General features: G+C 41.1%; 1 protein-coding gene across 2 annotated transcripts in view; it reads left to right on the top strand.

The window, feature by feature from the left end:
- LOC146572313 (protein sidekick-1-like) overlaps positions 1 to 17,949 on the top strand; it is a 282,653-nt gene that overhangs the window by 206,453 nt on the left and 58,251 nt on the right. For both annotated transcript variants that reach the window (XM_085276355.1, XM_085276354.1), the window contains 4 exons: positions 374 to 521; positions 7,373 to 7,513; positions 10,860 to 11,041; positions 14,940 to 15,055. In XM_085276355.1, the coding sequence (XP_085132481.1) occupies positions 374 to 521; positions 7,373 to 7,513; positions 10,860 to 11,041; positions 14,940 to 15,055 (587 nt within the window). The remainder of the gene's footprint in view (positions 1 to 373; positions 522 to 7,372; positions 7,514 to 10,859; positions 11,042 to 14,939; positions 15,056 to 17,949) is intronic.

Genomic DNA, 17,949 nt, shown 5'->3' with positions numbered 1-17,949 from the left:
GCGTGCTTAAAATGGCACATGCACGCTATCAGTCTCGCTTGCACAGATACATGTGGCTGGGGTGATAATAGAGATAATAGTGCATCTGTCTGTGGTATCTTCAGCAGGAAGACTGAGAGATAAGCTGGCAACAATATGAAGCAGCATCTGCGCTTTTTTATTAATCCTTCTCTTCCTTTCCTTCTTGTTGCATCATATGCTACTTCTCTCCTTTATAATTCTCTCCAGCTTACCCCCTGTTTCCTTTACTTTGCCTCTTATCTGTTTCTCCCCTCTTTCCATTTGATTTATAGCTCCTGAGTGTCCCTGTGTCTCTGTTTGTCCTGCCTGCGCCAGATATTATCGGCCTTTAATCTCTGTGTCTTGTCTCTAGACTCGCCATGGAAGGTCTACCTATCAGAGGTTGATCCTGCAGTGACCAAGGTATCAGTGGGCGGGCTCACACCTGCCAGAACCTACCAGTTTAGACTCTGTGCTGTCAATCAAGTGGGCAGGGGTCAGTACAGCGCCGAGACGCAGAGGTAAGAGCGACTAATGTACATTTAGAGACGGAGCGAGGTGTCCGAGTAACACACTTACTACTCCCGGCTTTATTAAACATGCGTTACATACGTTGTGACCCCAAACAAGAATTTCACCGATGTTTTCTAAAAAGCACAAGACCATTTTTTGTGCAGAACATGCAATTATTTGTGTAAAAAAATATCATTTCATGTCTGTGTAATAGACACTGATCACGCTACTTTACAAAAGCTGAGAATGAATAAAATGCAACCTTTCAAAAGACATAGTGCCTGCATCCCCACGGTCTAGTTTGTGTATCTAAGAATTTGTGAGTTACATTGTGGGGGAACATGAGTGGGAACATGGGACTCGAAATGAGGATGAAACAGGGATAACAAGGCGTGGATGAAGAGAGCATCCCTTTTTGTTTAGAATCCATTTTCTTTGCAATGAGCAATTTATATTCATCACATTCATGCTGTAGATATCCAAGTTTGTGTGTGGTTGTGTGTGTGTTTGTGTGTCTTCATCACTTTCTATTGCACATATTGAACTAAGGGGTAAAATGATTAAATAAGCTGCTATTTGTATGTGTGTGCATGAAAGGTGTGATTTAGAATGAAAAACAAATAGAGGGCTGCGCAGATTTATGGTGTTTGCTTGTGCACGCATGTGTGTGTCTGTGTGTGTTTGCATGTTTATCCCAAGGGAAAACGCTAATGGGGGTAATTATGATGCCTTAGCACTGGTGCACTGTATACAGTGAAACAGGGTTAGTGGAGGTGTGGCAGGCCTCTTAAGGATTTTGCCTCTAACTGCGCAGATATACCAAGTCTCTAAGTCATGCACATAATACAACAGATGCAATGCTGCATTATGAAGTAGGCAAACACATACGCATGCAAACATGGTTTTGTCTTACTGAAGAGACTGACCACAGACAGATGCCAGTTGTTGTTCTGCCAAATACACTCGGCAGTCACAGCAGCTATGAGCGCTGCCATCGCACATCGACAAACCTCAGACAAGTCTGCTTTCACTTTGCCTCTTTTCAGCTCGATGTTCTTCTCTTATCTCTGCTCCTCTTCCAATCTTTTCTTCCTGTGGTTTCCTTTTTTTCAAACTCTTGCTCAGTAAATTCTCCTGTTGTGCTTGTTTGTCATTACTCGTCTTCTTCCTGTTTCTCTCTTCCTTCTTTTCTCCTTTCTGCTTCCTAGTCTTTAGTCCAGAGTTGGTTGTTAGAGGGTCCGGTCAATAGATTGGAGTCTCCCTAAGTGAAATTCTGGCATTAAGACAAGTTATCTCTGCTCAGTGTATCAGAGCAGATGGCTGCATCTCGTCCTCGTTGTTCATCTCATACGTACACACACACTTTCCTTTTCATCTGCTTGACTCACTGGTTCACTGGGATAAGACGCACACAGTCAGAGATGCCAAGGTGTGTGATGAACATAACACACAGTTAGGCATAGCACAATGTCCTGCAGGAGCACTGAGCACCCAAGCAGAAGCATGACAAAGAGCAGTAATGTGGACAGAGTGAGCGATAAAGATCGGGGAAAGAAATCGCTCGTAATATCGATGACAGAAAAGCCCTAATTAAAATTTGAACTTCAAGCTGCTTCTGCTGTCTCTCATTTTGTTTGCGTCTTTTTGATTACAGTCCTTATCAGAACAGCATCAAGTCGTAAATATTTTTTGTTTCTTTCTCTCAGTCTTGCCTCGTCATTACATTGCTTTTCTTTTCTTTTAAATTTCCCTTATCAAGAGTACTGTAGCGACGGGGTGTAGTGTGAGAGAAACTAAAAGTATAGGAATGAAGCTGATCAAAGCTGAAAAACATTACCTCTGAATGAAAAATACTCTTGAAGATTCCTAATTATGCAATCTGGAGTGTAACACATGCGCAGACTTATTCATGCATGACCTGCACTCACATCATTACCATCTTTAAAGAGGAAGCATTAGCAGAGGAAAGACAGATTATACATAAATGCCTGGAACTCCAGGCATCATCAGCACTTTAAAGCATCTTATTTCAGTTCATTTTGCCTTCACTCCTTTTTTTTAGTCAGAACCAAAAGACATCAGACTTGGGTGTGTGATAAAATGCTTTCCTCTGTCCCATTCTTGTTTGTCACGCATACGGATTATGCTTTTGGAGCTTCAGGAAGAAATGAAGACATATAGATCGACATTTTAACTTATTATATGGAAGACAGCAGAAATGGTTCAGGCTTTTTCTTCAGGCAAATCTATGTAACAGGAAAATGTAACAGGAATGCACTAAAGGCTGAAGAAGGTTTAACGTGGGCTGGTAACAGTGATCTCAGTTTAATGTGGTTGATATCTGATTTCAATCAGCCTCAACTCCTTAACAATTGGTGCACTTTTATCACTATTTCTTCTCATAGTTTGCAAGACTGTTGTTGTGACCATTCTTAGACATGTGCTTGCAAACATCTTTCCAGAAACAGGTAAAAAACAAAATCCAGGTTAAATCTGAATTGAAATACCTTAAAATAACAAATGTCCTGTCATATACCCTTTTAAAAAAATCCCAAATAGCAAAGTAAAGTGTAACATCAGAGGCTAATTGAATATGCAAGATCGATATGGTAGATGTGAAAAAAACGCTGTATTATATATAAATTCTAACAGCCAGTGCAAGGTGAATAGAAACTGAAGCACAGTAGGAGATAAAGTTCTTTGGTTTTATCTAAGAGAACTGCTTTAGTATTTGGATGTCTGTCTTGAACTTCACTAAACACTAAAAACTGTTTCTTTTTTTTTTCACTCTTTGTTAGAATAACTACATAATTAACCTTGAACATAAGAGGTCAGCCTTTATTTCCATAGAGCTTAATAGGTATTGCTGCTGTGGCCTTCAGATGGTGTGAGTTTTGTGACTGCTAACAAGAGGTTAAAATGAAAAAGTGAGGACCACAAAGTGCTAAAAGCAGCTATTAACAGTTACAGGAGTATTTGATGTTTTATGCTTTCATTTCTTTATCTTCAGCTTGACCTTCAGATATATTTATAATATTTTTCCCCCATGATTGATGTTAGACACACACTTTAGACATTATGGACTCTATCATGCTGGCTTTGACCATCATTTTGCACCTAAAACTATCCTAGTAGGTAATGATAGTTCATGAGCATCTGCAAAGTAATGAGGCTGAACTGCTCAGTATGACATGTCACATAACTTAGGGTTGCACGAAAAAGTAATTAATGATTAAGTAATGAGCAATGAATGAGGAGTTAGTAGTCTGTACCACTTAGCGGCTGGATCAGAGTCAATCAGGAGGAGCCACTCATGGAGAAAATCTTTTCCTCGCTGTCACAGAGCTAAATTATGAACTAATTATTCATTAATAAAGTGTCTCCTCTGTTCACTGGTGTTTTATCATAATGTTCTAAACTGTACATTCTTCAGTTCGGAATTACGGGAGAATTGCTCGTTAATATTCCTTTAATTATCAAATCATTAGTGAATCGTTTCTCAGAACTACTCCGCGTGTTTATGTGTTTCTGCAACTTTCACTTCTGGCCTGGCCTGAATATTTGTTTACAAGAACCTGAGGCTAGAACGTTTTTTAGCATCACAGGGCAACAAATCCATAAAACTCTTTCAGCATATTCTAATTAAAGCCATCTGGGAGGGAGTCGGGCTCTCGCACGTCCTCTGGGCCCCTCTGTTTTCAGGCTTCAAGAGAATCCAGCCCGTGATGAGAAACTTTGGCCAGCGGCGTTTTTTTAGTTAGTTGAGCACAAAGTGAGGATGAGCGCTAACGTTAAAGCGGCGTATGACTGAATGCTGTCACTAACTGCCTGAAGAAGGCAGTGTTAAATAATCCTTTGGCTTTTGATCCAGTCAGTAGTCTACCTCCCCACATCCTGTTGTCTTTTTAATATTCTTGCATATATTTTTTAAAACAGTTTGTCTTTTAAGGTCTGCTCTGCACCATTGAAAGAGCATCTGCTGCCACATTAGATTTATTTTGAAGCATTATTGCTGGTATAGAGTAAAAATGGTGCCATTGATCAGAACATAATATGAAATGACAAGCATAAAACACATATGCAGTAGCAAATGTGAGCCGTAGCTGGCGTTGATTCATTGTGAGAATACGCAGAAGTATCTCTGTTTCCCTGACTGAGTCTCTTTAGTGCATCACCCTTCGCCATTTTTAACCTCCAGCAATGCAGCACAACATTTAATAAAGGAGACAAGATTTAAAGTGTCAAACAAGACAAAAATAAGCTAATCTATTCAGCAGCTTTGCACCCAGTCGTGTGATACCTGGTTTCTCTCTTTGGATTTCCGCTGCTCTCTGTTTAATAGCACTCCTTTTCACTCCTGGCCGATCAAGTTGGAATGGGGCCACGCTCAACATCCCAGTAACACCATTAAATTTAAGCGCGAGCATGTATTTAAAGAGAAAGCCAGCAGGCATTAAACTGTGGAGAATGACACAGATAGAAACTTTTCCTAATTCCCACTGCAAAGGGACTCTCAAAATGCCCCCCGTCACTCTCTCTCCTCCTCCTCCTCCACTCACACATTTCCTCCAGAAGATGTCCCCCCCCCCCCCCCCCCCCCCCCCCCCCCCCACACACACACACACACACACACTTTTTTCATAGCGATGAGGGACACGGAAACTGTGTCACACTGTGTTAAGTTTGGGATTTCATTTGTTCACTTGCAGCGCATATATGCATGAGTGTTTCATAGATGTGTTGTTGTGCACGAGCGCGTTGGATGGGGGTAACAAACAGTAATGTATACTGCATTTAATCTCCTGTGTGAGGTTGATGTCCTCACGATGAACCCACTCCGTGAAATATTTACTTTTAATGGCTGGACGGGAATTAAGGCAGTTCACGGGAAGTTTCTGCCATCGAGGGAAAGTGTGTCAGTGTGCGTTTGTGTGTTTTATCTGCAATCAAACAGTGATTGAGTGGCTCTGTTCAGTACAGTACGGGTGTGCGGCTTGTTTGTATAGCGTGAGTTCATGGATGTGTATTAATGTGCACCATCAATTTCAGTCAAAAGCTGTGGCGTAGTTGTGGATTATATATATTCTCCATTTCCAGACAGCTACCCTAATGCCCATCTCATTCACACAAGGCCCATTAGCCTATAAGTGTGTGTGTGTGTGTGTGTGTGTGTGTGTGTGTGTGTGTGTGTGTGTGTGTGTGTGTGTGAAGGTGTATGTCCCTACAGCACCTGGTGTCTGACAGTGCCTAACCTAATGGAAGTAAAGCACAGCTGTAAAACCACTGGCCTGTGCTATATATCCGCCTGTGCAAGTCTCTAGCTAACAGCTTTCACACAAACACACACGCTTATAGATGTGAACACACATTTATCGACGCATACTGATTCACAGACACACAAATACAGACAGCCATACCACAGCTAATGGTTTGATAGCTTATAGAGAATCATTCAGAGTGAGATTGTGGGGCACGGAGGGGAAAGGGAGGAAGGGGGAGGCTGGAGGGGGATGGTAATGTAAATCTCCAGACATAATCCACGGAAGGGGAAAAGACCATCGGATGTAGCAGTCTGTCTTAAGCTGGGAGAAATTTGTTTGGAGTGTTTGTATGTGCGTGTGTGAACACATATGGCTCTGATTATGTTTGCTGAGCTGCTTACTGTAAAGCCAGAGGCTGACCAGCTCAGCCCTGTGTGCTTTACTAGCCGCGAGAGAGCCGGGAGCTTTAATCACGGGGGTGGGGTGGGGGTGATTGGAGAGTAGAAGAGGGAAGGAGATGAGTAAAAGATAGAAGTACAGAATAATTGAGGCCAAAGGACATGATGGATGAAAGGTGAGAGTTTGCAGATGGGAAGAAAAAAACAGAGAAGTAGTTCAAAATGTCAAAGTAAAGATGGGAAAAAGGTTTGGAGAGACAGAAGAGGGCAAAGGGAGAGCGGGATCACAGTGGCTCGCTGGAAATAAAAAGACAAGCTCTTTGCTCATTCTCTAGTAATAGTGATTTAAGTATCTTTTGCTGTCACACTGTGTAGCTCGTCTGCTCGGGGGATTGTGGTTGGGTTGAGGGTGAAATAGACGCTATCCAGACAAGAGCGTTTGAATACAAATTCAACTAAAGTAGGAAGATCTGAAAGTTAAAATGAGAGGAATAAAACAGAATATAAACAACCGGACTGCAAGACGCAGGCAGAAAATGCATGTTTGTTTCTTTAAGTTGCCGAACAAAAACAAAACAAAAAACACGACAGCAACTCAACTTGTACGGAGTTCATGAAAACTGTGTTTTAAGCACTCAATCTCAGCTCAATCATTCCCAGGAGAAATCCTCTGGTGCGCTGGAAGTGATGCGTTAAGCGTTCCCAGCAGCAGCAGCAGCGCTGGCTGTTTTTAAATGAACAATATAGCAAGAGATGAAAAACAAATGTATTAAAGGAAATTGGAAGATACACCAGGAGACAAGCAATGAGAAAGCTGAGTGCAGAATTCAATAAGAATTCATCAGAGCTGCTTAAACTGCGAGATGATTTTCTGGAATAAGTTGCAGCTCCGTCCCGTGTATCTCCACTGACAAACACCGTCACTGATTTGGAGGCACACTGACCCCCTCGACTATAAAAGATGAAGATATTTAGGAAACAGTGTTGCTAAAAAAAATTTATTAGCCTGCTCGCCTAATAAAGTGTTCCTCTGCAGACGGTATGATAAGTGATTGCTTGGACGCCCCGTGATAACGATAAACGCTGCGCCTACACTTCTACGGCGACACTGATATTCTCATTACGCGATGTCTAATAAACTCGATTCATAATAATTTTTCTGTGTCCCTCTCTCTCTTTCTCTCTGTCTGTGTGCGTTAGGCTCATGCTAAGAGAGGAGGCACCCAGCGCTCCTCCGAAAAATATTGTGGCCAGTGGGCGCACAAACCAGTCCATAATGGTCCAGTGGCAGCCTCCACCAGAGCCCCAGCTTAATGGCGTCCTCAGAGGATATGTACTCAGGTAAACACACACAGAAACATGCGCGTGTTTGGGTGTTGTTGTGCTGTGTAGGGATAGTGAAAGTAACAGAAAGAACTGGTACACTGCACATGTGACTTAACGAGTGGGCCCGTACATTTGTTCCCTTCTTGGGTGCAGCAGAAAGTGTCACTGGGATTTCTGCAAAACTTGGTGGTCCTGTGAGTTTGGTGCAGTTTGTGCATGAACTGCCGACTCGTTACAGCTCCTCTCTGTCAGAACTTGCATTATTTGTGCTGCTAAATAATCCTTGTTTCCTACCAGCTTCATTTAAAAGAAAATAAACTTTGTAAAAGCACAGATTTTAGGGATTCTCTGTACTTTGTTTTTACTTGCATTTTATACTCCTGGAGATTTTAGTGAAAATTTGCACACAATGATCGCTTAATGAGTCATCAACAAAACTGTGCTCAAGGTCAAGGTCACATTCGTCGTTGTACAGAACATAATTGTAGTCCGGATGAGCTGCTGCGTCACAAACATTCTGGTTACATTGTGTTCTAGATGAGGCCTTTTTTTATCTCTCTCAGAATAGGACAACAGTGGTTGCTGTAGTATAAGGTCATAAAAATGTAAAGTTTTTTCATAGCATGTTCATGATTGACTGTTTTTGCTTATTCACAATACGACAGCTCTCTTTCGCCCAAATAATGGCTGCTTCATGTTTCTTACTGATAATAAGCAAAATAATGCTGAACAAGTTGAATAGCTTATATATAAACCCCAGAAAATTCTTTGCTAAACTTTTGTTCAGCTAGTTTCACCTTAACATTGAGGATTTTCTAAGTGGTATTCAGCGCAGAGCCAAATGGGTGGAACTTGACCTCATCCAGCTCCATCCTTCTGTACCTACACGCACCACCGTCCTCATTAATGCAAGTCTGGACCTACTCAGGCTCCACTCACTGGCTATTAGCATTAATGCAAGCCCTTTGTCACACAGTACTTTAACCTAATGGAGAAAAGCTGTTGACATATTAAGGTCGGTCACTTCCATGGGACTGTAGACGCTGGCATGGCTAAGGTGACTTTTTTTTGTAGTATTTTTCACAATACCACCAAATTGCACCCTGCTGAACACACTCTGTGAGCATGTTTGGCTCATAGGAGAGGGGGTTCGTTTAGAGCTCTGTGCCTGAAAGCTTTGGGTGAAGTCAGGTGAAGTGGGAAAGTCAGGTTATTCTGCAGCTTTCAATTTCACTTGGAGCTGGACAAAATCAGTCAGGTACCTCTATTCTATTAGATTTCTGCCACTAGTTAATCATTAGTGATACTTGTAGTTTTATAGTGTGTTGTGCTTAAGTCAAGAACTAATACCTATTCCTTTCTGTCATTGTTTGTTTGTGTGAGTGTGTCTGATAGACAGACACAGGAGAGCTGTCTTTACAGACACACCTGCCGCCCTTTAGTCCTCCATCCCTCCTTTTTTATGTTTACCCAAAGTGTGATACAAAGTGTGTGTAATCAAGCCGTCATCAGCTGCCTAAAACAAATTTGCATGTAATTGCAGTAGAAGTTATCTAGTCTTTATCCTCCTTCACTGTGTTATCTGCATCCACTTCAGAAAATCAGTAGAAAATGGAATCGCACACGTACGTTCCCACTATATCATTTCCACTTTATAGGACAGAGCTCCCACCTCCTTCCCTCCCATTTGGATCTCCTTCCTCCTTGTTGTGTCAGCTGGCAGATCCTCACTCTCTTTCTCCTTGTTTCCAACATCATTCCCTCCCCCTCCTTCTCCTCCTCCTTCTCTCCCAGTGTGAGTGTCATTGTATCAGGTGGAGAGAGAGGGTCTATCTCCTCTCCACTGCAAAGATCCCCCGTCGGCCTCCAGCGCCCCCTCACTTTGTGTCTGTGTATTTGTGTATATGAGCATGTTACGTGTGTGTATACAGCATGTATTTGTGACAGAGCGCTGACTCAGCCGGTGAATCGTAGGAATATCCTGTTACAGTGAATAGGCTTCATATTAAAACGCTGACATGGGGATTATTACTCCATTCAGCTCCATCAGATATGTACAGTACCAAAGTGGTATTACACCTCCCTGTCTGGTTGGGTCATATATCCTTTTAAGTGGACGTTTATATCACATATACTAAAGCAAAGGCCTTGGAGGTGCACTAGTCAGGGATGTCTACCCAACATTGGAGATTTTTCATCTTTAAGAAGCTGTAGAAGGACTTCACATTAACAGAAAATTGTTAATCATAGTTTAAGTTTAAATGTACACTAAATAGCTTATTTCCATTTATTTGAACATGCGTATCAGAAAGTCCAGTATTAGAGATGGAAAATAACCAGATACCCCATGATACATGTTACAGTATCCCACTACTTAAATCATGATACAACATTATTGAAATTTGAAACTTAACATGTATTGCACATAATAATAATCAGTTTTCCAACTGCAAATAATATCCCCACAGTTAAAAATGATCTCATGTTTTACCAAATGAAATAAAGTTCTCTCACTTCATTTGTTTTTTTGTTGTTTTATAAATTTTGGTTACAAAATGGGATTCGGAAGCAAACCAGCGCTGTCATTAAAACATGTCTTAAATGATCAGATAAGATGTCTGCAGTCAGTATGTGGCTGAATGGGGTCAAGGTGGAAATTGCATGCCATCTCTTTGTGATAATACGGTGATTAACTGTATACGTCAGCAGAAACTCTAAAATCTGTTGCTGTCTACATGCACAAAAATTCACATTAACTAGCAGGATTTCTTTGTATAGGAGACAACCAGTCGAGTTCAGTCTCCTATTGCAAATCATTCCACATGCCACATGAGTTATGCTAACTCATCAAACGCAATCAAAAGTTGTCTCTGCCTCTATCTGCATGCAGAAACTACCCGAACGTGAAAAGGAGTCAGTGCAGTGACCGGATAACCATGATCTTCTGTGGTTTGGTTTTTTTTCCTAAGTCATACGGAAGTTGCTGTCCTGTTTTTACGCTAGCGTGACGCAGCTATATTGGGTTGAGCTGGTTTGGGAGGTAGCTAACTGTGACCAGTGTTTGTTGGTTTTCTCTGGATGGTAAACCTTTGAGATTTCTTGAAAATATTTCATTATATCATAAATAAGTAATAATGTAAAATATTAATGTAAAGTATTTTCTGGTTGAAGATTATGTTTTTTGTTCTACATTTGATGTTTTTACATTAATCTATTGCATACTTTACTCCCTATGTGGTCACACTTACTGGGACAGGAATGTACTGTATAGCCTATACCATTTACTTTACTTTCCTAACTTGTTTTTCTGCAAAACAACATATTGAAATGTGTGTGTGCGTCTGTGTGTGTATGTGTGTAGGTACCGTCTGGCAGGGCTGCCAGGAGACTACCAGGAGAAGAACATCAGCAGCCCAGAGACCAACTACTGTCTGCTGAAAGATCTGATCATCTGGACGCAGTACCAGATCCAGGTGGCCGCCTACACAGGAGCAGGCCTGGGTGTCTACAGCAGCCCTGTCACTGAGTACACACTGCAGGGAGGTAAGTATGCACACACTTTTATTTCTCAAAGCAAATATACCAAGTCGTTCTGAGAGGTTTTTAATCACTGCTCCATATGCACGCTGCTAAATATAAAATACTGTGACACTGTTGAGTTAGTAACCCAAGAAGAACTCTTCCTTGGTCCGTGAATCTTTAAATACGGGCCGGAAAAGACTTCACATCAGAGCCATCACACATTATGAGCTTTGACTTATGAGCAGACTTTATGTATTATGTAATCCAGGGGACAACGAGGGATTCACATGTTCACTTTCTATGCGAATTAAATGCAACGCCTGCAAATGAAGTGTTAAGGAAGCTATTCCTGAGAGACTGACTGTTGAAACTTGACATGCAAACATGAGCATTACCTGACCAAAGCTGAATAAATCATGCATTGTAATATGGCATTAAACAAACAAGATATTAGCATATAAACAGTATCCAAAATACAACGAAGCCTTAAATGTTCAGTTTGTTTTCACAATAACACAACTATAGAGATAAAAAAAGGACTATAGTTTTATAGCTAAGCTGACAGTAAAGGTCCATTTGTATTTTTCAGTTTCCCTCGTATTGTGGCAGTGAGTATATATACTTACATCCTCATCTGTTTAATGTTTTTGGGTGGGGATCAGACGACTGAGATCAGTTACCAGCACCTGCAACGAAGTTTCTCCATAACCTGACAAGCTTCACTCTCACTTAGAGGGGTGTCGTTTGATGCGGTTCAGACTTGTTGTGCCTGAGGCATTTCCTCGCAGGCATACCAGCTTCACTCGACTGGGAGGAGACCCTAGGGGCGACCCAGGACATGCTGGAGGGACTACATCTCCCATCTGGCCAACGAGCACATTGAGATGAACTGGGGGGAATTCATGGGGAAAGAGTTTCTGTATTGCTCTATAAATATAAAACATGGCATATAATACATTTAATAAATATGGCTGGAAAGAGCAACACGCTTTGAAGTCTCTCAACATAAATAAAGGAAGAGTATGAAATGAGGAAGAATGTAAGTGAAGACTGTAAAGTGAGATGAGAGGAAGTGGTTGTCGGGGTAAATCTCCTTTAAACGCGTGTTCGTCTTTTCCTGGCTTTTATTTCAACAGTATATTATCTGTATTAAACATGGGCCAAACACACACACACACATGCACGCTCGCACATAAAACTCAGAGTCATTATTACAAGAGTTCGGGACAGGTTTATAGACTCAGGAAAGGGAGTTAGGCTCATTAATTATTCTAATGTGGTTTAATGGGAGTGGCTGCGATGGATTCGACATTTTCTCTCTCTCAGTGTCTCTGAAAGGATGAAGCTAAACTCTGTGGTAGACTCTGATAACATTGCTCTCTCTCTCACAAGCAGCCTTACACGCATACTAAGATTCACCCAAAGGGAAGAGTTTAGTGTTTTATCTGAAGCTGTGAGCTGCAAGGGGTTAGAAGCCAGTCCCCAGGAGCACAATCAGCATGGCAGGGAGGGAGAGAGCATCTTTAACATCAATTAATCTTCTGTCTCCCTCAAACTTTTCTCATTCTTTGTTCCCCCTCCTTGCAACATCATCAGCAACACCATTTTTCACTAGTTTTTGTTTTGGTCTCTTTCCACCCACTTTGTGTTTGTGCGCGTGGGTGCGCGTGTTTCATCTGGCCACTTCAGCTCAAATGTAAAATGTAAAGGGCATTCCCATCATGCAACAGTACATTATCACTCTGTGGCTCTCTAGCATCAGCATAAACCCCTTACTGTGTAATCACCATAACATGTGCCCACAGACACTCGCGCACACACACACACATCTGCACTCAGTAACAGGCGCACACGCTCGCATGCACACAAATCTCACTGTCACCCCTTTTTCTCTCTGTTCCTGGCTTTGATGTTTATTCACTCTGCTCCCCACCCTCCATCTAAATGACCAACTGTTTTAATAGAGTTCACATAACATAGATAAATAAATAAATAAATAAAGATCTACGTGCAGAGAACCATTCACACACGGACACAAAAGAAAGGGGAAAGAAGAAAAAATAAACAGCACAGGCGGTGTTGGGTGATGCAAAATGCATTCAGCTTGTGAGAACCAAACATGTTCTGCGCTTGTTTGCAGTATTTACCTCCTGCCAGCCTTCTTTTTTCCATCTTGAACAAATAAGCTACATTTCATATGAAAAACTGCTGCTGTATACACAGTATTTTCCACAGCTTCTATCTTATCGCGTTGCACTCTTTATTCTCCGACTCACTCTTAGGCAGCTGATGAATGCCTCGACCGAGCTCGTGCGTGTTTCAGATTCTGTCATTTGAAATCGTCACCATCTTGCTTTCATTTGAATGCACAGAACATTTTTAAACTTGTATTCAAACTTAAACACAGATGGATCAAATTTATTTAACATTGTCAGCAACATGGACGGTTGCAGGTTTTTTTTCTGCTCTTTAAGAGATAAATAATACATAGTAATGTGACAAATAAATGCTATAAATACTTCATGGATGAACGCATATGTATACGTAAGATAAATGTGAGCTCGAGTGATTTAACACCCGTCACTGCTGCTTCTTTTTGCTGAACACAGTGCTGGTGCAGAGCCTTTTAAGACCTAGTCTTCATTTCGACAGGTTCAGATAGATTATTTCATGACCTTGCTAGCAGAAGTTGGGGCCGTTTCAAGGGAAAGAAAATCATGCCAGTTAGAATCTGTAGGCTGCAAATCACTGGAGAAGTTCCCACAGTCACTGACGTGGTTCTGACTCTGGGCCCAGCAATTTTGCGGTGCCGTGCTGGTGTCAGCTTTTTGGCGCCAGCGTCAGTCTTTTTTTGGTGGAAATGCATTCAACCAGTTCTAGTTTGGGAGCTGCGTCAGTGGAGAAAGGGGTAAAGGGGACTGCTGCCGTGGCTCTGAAGGCAGATTTCCAAAGCTTTAAAAAATTGCCCTATTGATGTTATGTCATCAAGGCTTAACACACTTAACAAAAAGTTCAAGCTTTGTGGCCTGAAAGAAAGAGCCACTTAAAAAAGAGAGGAAGAGTTCTTCAAATTAAAGGTGTTTTGTGACACTGAGTCATAGGAGGGCCTTTTGTCTGTTAAATATTAATATAGATCAAGCGTCTTGTTTCCTTAATCAACTCAGTTCTGTTTTTAATCAGTAAATCATGCCGTAATGGGCAGTTCATGGCTGAAAGGGCTGCTGGGTTAGTACAATGGGTGTTACGTTGATACTGTGAGCTAGCAAATCCAGTGAGTCATCCTTTTTCACAGTCAGCCGGTAATGCATCAACACCCTAATCTCATTCAGTCAATCCTATAAGGTAACAACAATCAGGGAACCCCATCAGCTCTGGGGAACGTCGGCCCATTTTTCGTGGCTTTCCTTGTAGCCAGCAGATATCCAGGCCAACACTTCCTGTGTGTTTGCCAGTCGTTGTTTACTAATGCAGATGCATTTAAAGGGGGAATAAAAAGAAAATCATCACATACGTCATGGTCCCCAAAATCTTGTCACTTTGCCTGCAGAGTTGACATGTTCATATAGAGATTAATAAGGTACTAATATGCAAAATACAATAGATTAGTGGAGCTTTTCAGACAATACGTTCATTTTAAGCAAAGAACAAAGGGATAGGTTTGCCATTTTATTTTGCAAGCTTAGCAGTTATTTCTTTTAATTAAATGAGCAGAGCCTCCACATAAATCATTGAACTGTGGTGCGGGTTCATATTTTTACAGCTACCACTTATTTAAAAAGAAAAAGCAAAACAAAAAAGAACAGTTCTGCAGCTTGGGCCTACAAGTCTTAATAATGTTTTTTTCACTATATAAAAACACAACCTTCCTCTTGGTGAACCTGTTGCAGTTAAGCATCCCTGTTTTTGTCTCTGCCTTCAGTTCCCACAGCACCTCCGCAGGAAGTCCAAGTTGTTGCTATAAATTCAACTACTATCCAATTCACTTGGAACCCTCCACCTCAGCAATTCATTAATGGCATCAACCAGGGGTACAAGGTAAGTCTCTGAATATGCTTCACTGCTTATTCTTTTTTCTTACATTTTAAGTCAGTTTTTGATGTGTTGACAAATTTCTTTAAAATGAAATATTTCATAAAATATTGGAAGGACCAAATAACTCTTTTAAATGTCCAATGTCATCCTCTATCTTTACGTTTTGTTTCTACACAAACTGAAGTTTGCCCATGACTGACTTTGACCTGACTCTCAAAAACAGAATGAAGAAAAACAGATTACTCAATATTTTATTTACTATTTTAATAATTGAAGTTTGGAAAAGAAATGGAGTTCAGCTCAGAGGTCATGTTCTTCTCTCTGCTCCTGTGTTCTTGTTTACTCCAAGTCGTAATCCAAGTCAAGCGCGGGGTCGATTCCAAGAAGAAGAAAATTACTGATGGAGCAAAAAATAAAAGAAGGGATTAAAAAAGGGGAAATATTAGTGGATGCCAAGAAAATATGGAGAGAGAGAGAAGATCATAATAATAATGGTAATAAAGAAGCAGGGAAATGGGGACGTGTGAGAGAAAATGACTGAATATCGTGAGGGATCTTTATGTAGTTCTGGTCGGCAATTTATTTTTCTCTTCATTGTAGCAGCCAACCCCTAAGGAACTGATTAAGATGACAAAGAAAACACATCATTGTAGCTTTGCGTCACTGGGTCTGTTTTAGAGTGGGAATATTGGTTGATAAATACTATATGGCTTTCCATCTTTTGGATGTTACTCTCTGATGTTGCCACTGCAGCCTGTGAGTGCTGCCGTGCACGTGGGTGTGCTTCTTTGGGTGTGTTGTGCTGCTTAGAGGGGCAGTTGATAATGATATTAATTAAAAGAGGATATGAAGCAAAGCTTCATCTCATTTCACCCCACCCTAACCCCCACAGATCACTGACTATATACAATGCCCTTAATAATGTAGCTCAAAACTCTCAGCCAGATAAAGAACCAGACACTTCTAATGAGTTTCATGTCTTTTATTTACTTGTCCTTGAAAGTATCTTCACTCATTCCTTCCTGTCTGTCAAACACGTCATCTCTATACGACAAAAATATGCATTTCCATTGCAACCCACTTCTAAATACACACCTTTACACACACACACACACACACACACACACACACACACACACACACACACACACACACACACACATTATCAACAGAAAACCCAATCATCCCAGCACCCTTTGAAAGTGAGCTCGAGGATGCCACATCAGCACTCTTACTCCACTGCACTGTACTGTGCAGATAATACAGTAGAATTATAATTGAAAACATAGAAAATGCTGTTTTACTGTGACACACTGGGTGCAGTGGTGCACCCTTTAGGAGGAAAAGCAAAGCTTTTTTGAGCTGGTGTCCTGTTGCAGCTAGATGTGATACAATGTGCACAGCAGATCCTTTACTGTAGTAATCTGAAAGATTTCTTTTTCACTTAATGCGTTTAGATCCACGGAGCTATAGAGGTGAGTTTTTGGAAAGCTTGTCCCACTGTGCTGTTTTAAGTGAAACATGTAAGTAAGTAATGTCAAGAGGATGTGCTGCTATAATCCACAACACCCCAAAAACCAGCATGGTTAACAAGCATGAGACATTTTCTCTGAATAAATAGCAGATGTGCTGTTCATGCACAGTAGTAACTGAGTGGAGAAAGTTGCATCGATGCTGGTAGCACGATGTGACATTAGACACAAGCATGTTGTCCAATTAACAGTGTAGCTATAAGAGAAAATACTGTAACCTAAAAAAAAAAGCCTTGAACCTTTGAGGCAGCACATCGCAGAGCTCACAAAGACAACAGAGCAGCGAGGCATTGTGCATGCAGGTCAGAGTTTTTTCAGTCATCAAATGCTGACATATAGAGGCCTCCGGCCTCAATGGCATGTTGACGTTCAGAGCCACACTTAGCAGTCATTATTATTGCACATATCTGAAAATGTGGTCTTCACCTTGATTTCGGTTCGACATTTTGTGACTCCATTGTGGACAGTTGTGTACTACCACAGGACAGCAGCTTGTGCAGCATTGTTTTCTCTATGACTTTATTGGCCTCTGACATTATTGTGCAGAAGTTTGGTCCATTCTTCTTTACAGCGTTGCCTCAGTTCATTGAGGTTTGTGGGTATTCATTTATGGACAGCTCTCTGGACTTTGACTGGGCCATTGCAACACCTTGGTTCTTTACTTTTTCAGCCTTTCTGTTGCAGATTTGTGAAGCTGTAGCTGTCAGACAGATGGACTCAAATTGACTGTAGAATACTTTGGTATACAGTACAGAGGAGTTGATGGACTCAGTGACTGCAAGGTGCTCAGGTCCTGTGACTGCAGAATAATCCCAAATCATGACTGAGGTGTTTGTGCTGATATGCTGTGGGGGGTTTTGGTTTATTTTTCCCAATTATGGCATCGTGCCAAACATCTCCACTTTGGTTTCATCTGTACAAAGCACAGTTCAGATGCAGCTTTGCATTCAGATTCAGTTCTGTCCACATTTTAGCCAGTTATTTATTTTTTCATTAGGGTCTATCAATATGGGCACCCCATCATAGTGTTGCCCGTGGCTTATCTCTCATTATGAATATGTGAGTGTTTGCTTTTCACTGTTTGTTTTTGTGGTTAAAGCAATAACGCAAGCCAGGCTGCAGTGGGTTCTGAATATAAATGAAGTCTCACTATAAAGATGAATTAACCTTTCATTAGGCATTTAGTTAGACTGATTATCAAACTTAGCGTATATCCTCAGATGCTGCTGTGATTGACAACGGCCTGCTGGCAAGACTTTAGAAGTGCTACACTGATAAATAAAAAGTATGCTTGTTTGGAATGCAAATAACTTTTCTCGAGAATAAAACATGTTTATTGTTTAGTTGTTTGTCAGATTTGCCAGT

This window comes from Mchenga conophoros, linkage group LG6, assembly GCF_057382185.1.
Source record: "Mchenga conophoros isolate Kocher_MC1m ecotype Shallow Benthic linkage group LG6, M_conophoros_male_GT1.1, whole genome shotgun sequence".
Taxonomy (NCBI): domain Eukaryota; kingdom Metazoa; phylum Chordata; class Actinopteri; order Cichliformes; family Cichlidae; genus Mchenga; species Mchenga conophoros.
This window is presented reverse-complemented; position numbering and strand designations above follow the sequence as displayed.